We start from the raw sequence: 10,927 nt of genomic DNA, 5'->3' as shown, positions 1-10,927 counted from the left end.
CTTTATTAACATTCCCACTCCCTCAGACCGCCTCCCCACTCCCTGGGAACAAGCTCTCATGCTGCACATCCAGGTCTGTCACCTTCATTCACATGATGCAATAGTTCATGTTTCACTAGTGCAGACAATGAAACATTGACTTGTTCCACAGACCTTGAACGAATAGTGCTTTGATTCGTGTAGAAAACTGGCAGCCAACTCCAGTCAGTCATCAAGGGCTACCAACAGGTCAGGTTCAGGAAATCCCTGCTTCAGCACATGTGCATCCTGTAAACCTGACATGTTGGTAGCCTTTGAGGAATGCAGTTGGCAAACCCTGGTGTGGCTGCATTGAACTCATCCTGTTATACTTCAGCTGCAGTTACACCACCCACACGTTATCACTTCTACAGCAGTGCACATTCAAAAATGTAACACGTGTCTATCTTAATGTGTAAAACGCCAAATATCGTCTTAATATTTCATTCCTCTTGGTTAAAAAAAGACCCAGACTCCTGTGGCCAAGCAAAATGCAATGCTAGCAGCCTGTAGGGCATCTCATGCTTTATGTATCATACGCAGCACATTCAGATCGATATACAACCTGTTCTGAGAGAACTCTGGATATTTCAATGTAATATAAGTGAGAAGGTGATAGTGAAGTCACTACAGGAGCATGGAATAAAACTTTTATTTCAAGCAGCTATGGCAGGGATGATGAACATCTGCTGTATAAAAGGCACTTCCACATAATGCCGACTCCTCTAATATTCCTCCCCCTCGTCTTCACCCTCCACAGAGTCCGTTCCCACTTCCTCATAATCCTTCTCCAGGGCAGCCAGATCCTCTCGTGCCTCAGAGAACTCTCCTTCCTCCATGCCCTCGCCAACGTACCAATGCACAAAAGCACGCTTTGCGTACATCAGGTCAAACTTGTGGTCCAAGCGCGCCCAGGCCTCAGCGATGGCCGTGGTGTTACTCAGCATGCAGACGGCACGCTGTACTTTAGCCAGATCACCGCCTGGCACCGCCGTGGGAGGCTGGTAATTTATACCCACCTGAGAAAAAGACAGCAGTTAAATATACATATTTGTCTAACAGGATCAGATCATCTCCATCATAAACCTCATTCCCTCTCAGATACCAATGCATTCACGCTGCAGGGTACCTGCACCGGTCGGCAAGAAGCCTGTAGGCTCAAGATTAAATGCAGCAGGTGAAATTTTGGCATGTATAAACCCATGGCAAGGTAAAGTACAAACATGGCAGACCGTGTCATACAGTCACTGTTGCAGTGAACGTACAGACCTGTCTGCATTTGGATCAAACTAGTACCTGCAAAAACAAGCAGCCTCAATACAGAAAGTAAGAAAATCACAGGGAAGGGAGAGCAGAGGGAAATAAATCACAAAAGATCAGGAGGGAGGGGAGGGTTGGGAACGGGAGTAGACTGATGCTTGGTATCGCTTGTCATACGTCTCAAGATCTGAGAAGTTTGGCCGCTCCCTCCAGCTGACTTACCTTGAAGCCGGTCGGGCACCAGTCCACAAATTGTATGCTGCGTTTGGTCTTGATTGCAGCAATGGCAGCATTCACATCCTTAGGCACCACGTCCCCACGGTATAACATACAACACGCCATGTACTTGCCGTGCCGCGGGTCGCATTTCACCATCTGATTGGCTGGCTCAAAGCAGGCGTTAGTAATCTCTGACACAGAAAGTTGCTCATGGTACGCCTTCTCTGCAGAGATGATGGGTGAATAGGTGACCAGAGGGAAGTGGATGCGGGGATATGGTACCAGGTTGGTCTGAAACTCAGTCAGGTCAACGTTGAGTGCACCATCGAAGCGTAGAGAGGCCGTGATTGAGGAGACGATCTGTCCGATCAGGCGGTTCAGGTTAGAGTATGTTGGGCGTTCAATGTCCAGGTTTCGCCTGCAGATGTCATAAATGGCCTCGTTGTCCACCATGAAGGCACAATCAGAGTGCTCCAGTGTGGTGTGCGTGGTCAGAATGGAGTTGTACGGCTCTACCACGGCTGTGGACACCTGCGGGGCTGGGTAGATTGCGAACTCAAGCTTGGACTTCTTGCCGTAGTCCACGGAGAGTCTCTCCATGAGCAGTGAGGTGAATCCCGACCCGGTGCCCCCTCCAAAGCTGTGGAAGATCAGGAAGCCCTGGAGACCTGTGCACTGGTCAGCCTGGAGTGGAGACACAGGGAGGTCAGACACAATATGCAGTGTGCAGATAGGGCTCGTTAGGGAGAGGACCAGAGAGACAAAGGGGGACCCAGAGGGATGTCACAGATATGAAATGTCATCCTATTCCCCCATTCAAAGGCCACCACCCCATGAGCGATGAGACCCTCCACATCTCCCCCAGCTGCAGTCAACCTCCACAAAAGTGATATCCCCCTATTCCCCCAATCAAAGAGCATCTCCAGCACTCACCAGTTTCCTCACTCTTTCGAGCACCAGGTCTATGATCTCCTTGCCCACAGTGTAGTGTCCACGAGCATAGTTATTGGCAGCATCCTCCTTACCGGTGATCAGCTGCTCAGGATGGAAGAGTTGTCGATATGACCCATTCCGAACCTCATCTGGGAGGAGAAAAGATTAATCTTAAAATGTCCCTCGGATTGACACTATAGGAACCTCAAAAGTGTGTGGGTTTGACAGCAGTCAATGTGTTTGATAGAGTAGAGATTAAAAAAAAAAAAAAAACGTGCTCACCCACACAACACCATATTCTGTTTAGCAGACGTAAGGCTACGGCCTTCGTTGCCTGAGCGTCTGCGACGCAGGCGGCGCGTGCAGCAGAGTCCCCCAGTCTGCAGCGGGAGTTAAGTCACCCAGCCAGTTCGCCCTCATTGGCTGAACCGCCAGGGGCGTGGCCTAGCGCTCCACCACGACTCCTGATCTCAATTTTCTTGAGCAGGAGTTTGTCGGCACCCCTCCCCCCCACTCACACCAGGCCCGGCCCCATTGTGGGGCGGCTCTTGTCCCTGCAGTGTCCGCCACAGCGGGCACTGCAGTAGCCAGCGGGGACCTGGCCTACTGGGGGAAAGCTACTTCACATGTTATAATGCTGCAGACTCTTTACAGCACTATCCTCTCTACCCAAGACTGACACCGCCAGATACTCTAGGGCGTCTAGGCTATACACAGGGATGCTGTCACATATATATGGATGCTATACAGACACCATTGACCATAGGTTTACATACCTATGACTGCAGGTTCCAGGTCCACAAACACTGCTCTGGGGACATGTTTCCCAGCTCCGGTCTCGCTGAAGAAAGTGTTGAACGAGTCATCTCCGCCCCCAATGGTTTTGTCACTTGGCATCTGCCCGTCCGGCTGTATCCCATGTTCCAAGCAATACAGCTCCCAGCATGCATTGCCCATCTGTACCCCGGCCTGGCCAACGTGGACTGAGATGCACTCACGCTGTGGGAGAGAGATGTGGGAACTGTCAGATAACACTAAGAGGGGCGTAGGGAGAAGGAAGCCATCATGCTCGCAGGAGAGAACATCAAACAGCAAATGAGCATGTGACAGAAGAAACGAGGAAGGGATTAGGGACAGGACTTCATGCACAAGAGAGGACAAGATAAGATACGTTTATGTGGAAGCGCAAGTTCTGGCTGACTCAAACATGAAATGTTCACTGCATGTCTACTTATTACAGTAGATAAGGACCCCCTCCCCTACAGTATCCCTCCTGAAGATGCTGGCAAATCTGACTTATCTCCATAGTTGGAAGTCTGTCCCAGGGACTAAAGAACTTCTTTACTTACCTGCATATCTCACCCCTGCAGAGAGGCTAATCCAGGCCCCCAATAATCTTGCAGTGAGACTCATGGCTCCCAGGTCTCCTACCCCTCCACAGCAAAAACTAGACTGAACTGGTGTGTGTGGTGGTCACTTCTGTGTGAAGCAGTGAGAGATTGTAAGCTCTTCAGGGCAGGGAGTTAATGTACCTGACAATTCTGTGTGCATTACTCTAGTTCACCGAATTCCAGAACACCTTATTTGAGAATTTGTGTCAAATACATATTGCTCAAGAAAAATAAATTAGGGGTACACAAAATGCTACCCTAACATGAAATAGAATAGGCAGATTGTATGATTTAATAGCAAGATAAACCCACTGTTTACCTCTACAGTAAGGTAACTGATATTGGCATTAGCCAGATTTTAATTGCACTACTCACAAAAGCATACGCTTTATTTAACCCCTTCAGGGCTTTCACACAAGTCCGTGGGACAATTACTACATATTCAGTGTAGGTACCTGCATACGGTTATGCCTTGTTGTGGCATGCAGGCTTATAAATGCTTTGGCCAAAGGGTTTAACAAAATAACCCTTTTTCATGAGATTATTTTAATTTAGTCTAATTGGTAGGAGCACAGGAATCGTTCTTTGTTTTTCTTGCATGGGGAAACTTATCAAAGAAGGAATGCAGGTGTCAATAGGAAACCAATGTCAGATTGGGGCGTCATCATGTGAAGAAACACTGCCGCTGCATGTGAACACATTAATTATTCTTTATGTAACCACACCCTGTTCAGCATCAAACCAGCTGTTACCCAACAGGTTTACACAGAACTTTCTGTCTTCTTCCTGTGCGACAAGGAGGGGACCAATTGCACTGGTGCTAAAATATGCAAAATGCAAGAGAACAGCCATTTTTTTTTAAATGTGATCTTTTGTATCACAAAGCAGGGGTGCGCAGACTTATTGCTCTGCGTACCCCAGCCTGCGGCCCCCACTCTACCTTGTCTCAAGCGTCAAACAACCCCGCAGCGTCATTTGACGCCGCGTTGCCCGAAGCTGTCAAGGTAAGGGAACTAATAGAGGTCTTGCACTGCCCCTGCCCCCAAGCATTTAAAAGCTTTGGGGAAGAGTGCAGAGCCTCTGTAAGCACTGCACCCCCTCCCCATCTTTGCGGACCCCTGTCATAGAGAATATGTATATGAAATAACCAGGCAGAAAAACTGCAGCCCACATACAGATCTCTAAAGAGGAAGCAACTCTGACCAAAACGGATTTTAGTTTTAGCAACAGGAAAAATATATTTTTAATATATTATTTATCAAATGCTTTACCAGGAAGTAATACATTGATAACTAGAAAACCCAATAAACCAGACTAAAAGATTAACTCTGCATAGAGGTTTTAGTAATGTGTGACACCCATCTGAATATCTTCATGACACAAAGCTCATTTGACAAGAGGGGTGGACTGAGGGGGGAAGGGTAGCTATGCCTTTCCCCAGTAGTGTCCTGCAGAGGAGGAGCCTAACCAGCAATGCAGGGAATGTGTGGAACAGCAACTGCTGCAGATACACAGCACCCAGAGTGGAGATATGAATAGGACAACCTCACACCTCGGCAACAAACCCCATTATTACATTATAAGAAGACTTTTAGGTCACCCTGTACTCATTGTGTTAATGTTACAGCCCAGAGAATAAGCGCACACTGCGGGTCCCTCACGGGCAATTTTACAAGGTACATGTTTGTAAACGCAAGAGGATGAATATTTACTATCCTGCTTTTGTTCATTTTGGGAGAGGCTTTTAACTTTCAGGCCAATGTCACAACACTTAGCAATCGGGATAAGATGGGGGAGCGACGTATAGTTGTTGGTTTTTACCGAGAGAATAAAAGAAAGTGGCTATGTTTACGGGTCAGAGTCGCACCTTATCCTAAATCTTCCTTTTATGGAGTAGATCAGACTTGCCCACACAGTGACAGCCATCTTTAAGGCTTCCCGGGGGAAGTCGCAGTGACGGCTGTGATCAGGGTGAGAAGGGAAGACGAAGGAAGTACAAGATTAAAATAAACCGTTTTGACTGCAACATTGCGTCCCCGTCCCCCCGGGACTGTCACCTCTCCCATAATGAAGCCTCTAGTTCCCTCCCCAACAGGAAGTTCAAACTGGCTGATCCTGTTCAGAGCGCTTACCCCCCACCCCCCCATAACCCCTCCACCCAGCGCATCATCTCCCCGCCCATCACCCCCTCACCCAGCGCATCATCTCCCCGCCCATCACCCCCTCACCCAGAGCATCATCTCCCCGCCCATCACCCCCTCACCCAGCGCATCATCTCCCCCTCACCCAGCGCTTCATCTCCCCGCCCATCACCCGCTCACCCAGCGCATCATCTCCCCGCCCATCACCCCCTCACCCAGCGCATCATCTCCCCGCCCATCACCCCCTCACCCAGCGCATCATCTCCCCGCCCATCACCTCTTTCACCCACACCCAGCGCATCACCCCCTCGCCCACACCCAGAAGGCGCATAGCATTACATTGCTCCCCCCCCCCAATATCCCTGCCGAGTATCACCCGCCAATGATGGGCGGATTATAGTGACCATCACTTCTGTGCTCCGCAGGGATAGACCGGGTGTATAAATGTTACTTCTGACCCCAATGGCTTCCAATCTACCTGTAAGAGGAAGAAGACTTCCAGTGAACACCTGTCATTGTCTGGTGTGCTCTATTAAATCCCAGCATACCCCCCACAGCTCCCAGCGGACATACAGGGCTCCCCCTCATCACAGACTGAGTATGAACCGGGAGAAGTACAAGTATATATTGTGAGGGCGCTGCACTGAGCCTTTATTACAATACAGAATACATGCAGGAGTCAGCGGAAGTAGCAATATAATACAGTATTATGAGAAGAGTACAGTATACACATACATTACTGAAAGAATCAATTGGAGAAGCCTCAGCCCAATATAGTAAGCATGAACATGTACAAGGAAACGAGGACATATCACATGTTCCTCCGATATCTGGTTTATATAAGAAGTGCCAGGTGCTAAGGCAGCATAGTAGGGGTTAATAATGCAATAGCAGCCGTCACAGAGGAGCGCAGAATGCGGTAAATACATGGTCACAAGATTACAAACACACACAATACAGATATGTGCATCGTATAGTTCTATTGTTCCTGATACGCTGTGTCTTCCTCTCAAGCGACTCTAGTTTTGGCGCCATTTTCCTCTATCCCCTCATTAACCCCTCGGTATCCCATTTCTCACCATGTTTCTGTTTCTTCGAGGTCCGAACACGAGAGGAAAAAAAAAATACGTAGGAATTAATTAGTTGCTAATTAACGTCCTGTGTTAATTAGGATCCTGTTGACGTATCCGGCTCCGTTGACTGCAGACGCGCTACGGGTCTCCGCCAACACAGCAACTGGCGGATCCACCCAAGTGTGGCCTTATATACGCTGCACGCGGGGCGTGAGTGGCGCTCATTGGTTGCAGCGCGCCGGTGCCGCAGTGCCATTGCTAGGGAGGAGGTTTGAATGGGGACATGGAGAGCGGGGATTGGCCGGGTTTTAATAACCGAGAAGAGCGACTGTAACTGCAGTTTACATTCCTGGCAGCAGGAGGCACAGGACACCAGCAATACAACTGCAGCAGAGGCAGTGGCTATAACGATATAGCATATACAGTACCCTCTATACAGTGTATATAATCTATGTCTGTTCACAGCTATCTGAATTATATACACACCATATCTATAGACTGTCATATAACCACATACATTTCTGCATATTATCTGTCCACTCGGTATACACAAATATAACAAAAGAGCCCCACCCGCTCTGCCAAAAAGATAAAAATAGATGCAGGCTTTGTCACCGAAGATGGGGCAAAGGCCAAGGAACCCAATTGTGTGCACTCGCCTTAATCAAAATGATTGTAGTATATTACCAGACTTATACAAGGGCTGCTGCACTACCAATAATGACTACAGATGGAACAAAGTGATCCCCTTATACAAATGAATGCAGATAAGTGATCATCTAAAATACTTTTAATATTAATAACAATAAAATAATAGGGGGTTGTAGGTATAACAATTAACCAATACAAATACTTAAATGATCGCCATATGTACGAGGCTTACTGAGAAAACTCCAAAATAGAGTATTGAACCACTATGGTCCTATGTTGTATGGACCCTGCGTTGGACCGTATCGCCTCCTCTAGAAAATAGAGACGCATGGACCAAAGTGCCACTAGACACACACGAGGGCTAAAATATTGATATTTTTATATATTTCCCAAATTCTTGTAGAGCATATAATTGCAAGAGTCAAGGTGCTGAGATGTGAATGTATCTAAGCCATGCGTACATGTGGCTACAGAGTTTAAAACACGTGTTACAATTAAGCAATATACCATAAGTAGCAGTGTATCCAACTTCTCATAAGGCAAAGAATAGATTACTTTACTGCATGCTGCTTGTATTAAGCTTGTTAGGCATTAGGACAAGCTGGGGATAAATTAATACAGATAGTGTATAGTGTAAATGTGTGTGGTTGTGCAAATGACACTTAAAGCTGTAATCAGAGGGAAATTAATAGCCTATGAGCTTCCCATACAATGGAGTGGAGAATGTCTGGAGTGGAGTTAATGTTGAAATATCGCATGAACGCCTCTGAGACTTCAGCTACTGTATCGTTGTTTAATAATAAATATTCGTTTAACATCCATTGGCTGAATTTTTTCCCCTTATTAAAATCCCATAGGGGTTTGATTTTAGGACATTCCCACCAGATATGTAGGATGGAGTCCTGGCTGCCAAACTCCCTCCAAGACAAAGGCGAAACATTTGGATAGATGGAATTTAGTTTTACCGGAGTGTAGTACCAACGATATAGAATTTTATATACATTTACCCTAAATCACTACACAGGTGGAGTTTTTACCTGCTGCCTCCCAAATATCTTGCCAAGTTTCTACATCTGTAGTTATGTTTAGGTCCCTCTCCCACGCCAACATATATTTGTCTGTTTTAGGGTCACTAGGGATGTTCCGGATTGCATGGTAGAGGACAGCGGTGATTCCCTCGGTTAAAGATTGGACGTTACACCAGGATCCAAATTGGATCATTTTTAGTGGTACTTTTTCTTTGTATTTAGATTGGATAAGGTGTCTAAACTGTAGATAGCTATAAAATTTGGGATGCTAAATTGGGATCTCACATCTCTCACCTTACTAACTCCATGCTGCGTCCATAGACTTGGTTGGTTCTTACTGTAACCTGACGAAAAAGAAGATTTTGAGAACAAAGGATACATCGTGGAGAAGGGGGTGGTCAAATTGTTTCTGGATTTAAAGGAATCCCACAAATTACATGAGAAAGTTAAAACCAGATTTTCATATACGGACTGTGGCTTACTGTTCTTTTCGAGCCAGACGATATGCTGGAGCTCCTCAGGGTGGCAAATCAAATCCTCCACCCATCTTTTCTCAATTGGGTGAGCATGCCAACTGATTCATTGTTCTAGGTGAGCTTCTTTGTAATATTTCTAGAACTCTGGAAGCGCTAATCCACCCTGTGACTTGGGGCGATATAGAATGGATCTATTAATCCTTGGCTTCTTATTTTGCCAAATGTAGCGAATTATTCTATTTTGCAGTAATTGCAATTCTTTGTCCGGGACTTTAACTGATAGTGTATGTGTAAGAGACGGGTTCAGAGGTACATATAATGGAGACCTATTGGGGTGAAATTATATCTTGGCTTTATTGAGCCTGTTCCTTAATGCAGGCAAAATATACAAAAACACAAAATAACAAACCCCTATCCCTGTGTAAGGGCTAATTTACTTCCCCAGTCCCTTTCTCCAAGGCTGGAGGGATAATCCCATTACCACCCTATTCCCCAAAGTCTCAAGAGATGCCTTAAAGCAGGTGGTCCTTCATGTCAGTCTCTGGTAGGTTCCTGGGTCCCCTGTGTCCAAGAATATAGGTCTCTGGGTGTCTTGATCTCAGCAGAGCCTTTCTGTTCAAGACCTCTGTGTGCAGGCTTCTCTGCTTTCCTGTGTCAGCTCAGGAAATCTGTCTGTCCTTCCTTGGTTCAGCCCCCAATTGTGAGACTAAGGAATCCTCACTTCCTGTCTCAGAACAGACTATTTCACAGAGCTGTGATTAGCAGGTGGGGTTGATTGCACCAGCAATCCACACTGCTGGATTAGAGGCAAGCCTGTTTAAACAGAGATAAGACCCTGTTACATACCTACCCTGTTACATACCTCCCCTGTTTGTGGGAAGCGCGGGCTTACCATGGCCGAAGCCCATCCTTCCACTCTCATTCGAGATATCTCTTACTTGAAGGAGAGTTGATGGAGGAAGAGAACCCTCAGTCCCGCTAGGATTGGAGCCCTTTCTCCAGTTTATTTGTGTCTCCTCCCGAAGGTGCGTGAGATCAGCACTCCTCAGTCGCTCGAGGAGGACTTTTTCCAAGTAAAGTCTTTTTACTGAGTGTGCGGTCATGAGATTTCCCTTGCATCGGGCGCTCCTCTTTTTGTAGGCAGACTGTATGGCGACAGTTGCAGAGCATTTGAGAGTAGCCCTTTGAGTTTTCCGCTCTTGAAGCTGTCCTTCACTTTTTCCACTCCATGGAGTTGTCAGTTAAGCTTCTTTGGGATTGAGTTGTAATTCCACCTCCACTTCCAGAGAACGTCCCATCTTTTCAGCTTCATCCGCTAAGGATTCTTCTGGTTTTGATTTTGCACGTATACCTTTTTTTTTGCTGGCTGTTGGGTGGCTGAAGGTTTAGCAAGTGCTTGTTTAGGTGGTTCAGACTTTGCAACCTTCTTTTTCAGATGAGCGGTGTTCCCAGCTCTAACTGTACCCTTTCCTACAGGGGTTTTAGTTGCTGTGGGATTCTAACGCTTGGGCAGGGTCAATACCTTTTCTTGTAGTACTGTAATATCATCCGCGAGAGATCCCTGTTTCTTGAGTGCATCCAGCAATTCTCCTCTCAGGGTGTTCATCTCCTCACTGTACTTTATCTGAGCTTGCTTCCACATTTTCATTATATTGTGAAGCACTGTGAATTTCTTTGCTCGGGCCACAGTTACTTGTCTCAGTTTCTGGACCTTCTTGTGCTCCCTCTTGTGCCAAG

The 10,927-nt window shown here is 46.7% G+C and overlaps 1 protein-coding gene across 2 annotated transcripts; it reads right to left on the bottom strand.

Annotated features, from left to right (window-relative positions):
- Positions 1–654: 654 nt before the first annotated feature.
- LOC142502651 (tubulin alpha-1 chain-like) lies at positions 655–7,215 on the bottom strand. 2 transcript variants are annotated; one of them, XM_075613906.1, is made up of 5 exons: positions 7,042–7,215; positions 3,207–3,429; positions 2,431–2,579; positions 1,501–2,181; positions 655–1,037 (listed from the first exon to the last, which is right to left on the bottom strand). In XM_075613906.1, exons 1-5 carry the CDS (start codon positions 7,042–7,044, stop codon positions 744–746), a joined length of 1,350 nt encoding a protein of 449 aa, XP_075470021.1. In that variant the 5' UTR covers positions 7,045–7,215; the 3' UTR covers positions 655–743. The 2 variants fall into 2 exon arrangements, with proteins under 2 accessions (XP_075470021.1, XP_075470022.1); XM_075613907.1 differs by lacking the exon at positions 7,042–7,215 and adding an exon at positions 5,689–5,862.
- Between the last annotated feature and the right edge of the window lie 3,712 nt (positions 7,216–10,927).

The sequence above is a fragment of the Ascaphus truei genome, chromosome 9 (assembly GCF_040206685.1).
Source record: "Ascaphus truei isolate aAscTru1 chromosome 9, aAscTru1.hap1, whole genome shotgun sequence".
Classification (NCBI taxonomy): Eukaryota; Metazoa; Chordata; class Amphibia; order Anura; family Ascaphidae; genus Ascaphus; species Ascaphus truei.
Note: the sequence above shows the minus strand (reverse complement) of the source record. Positions and strands in the feature narration are given on the sequence as shown.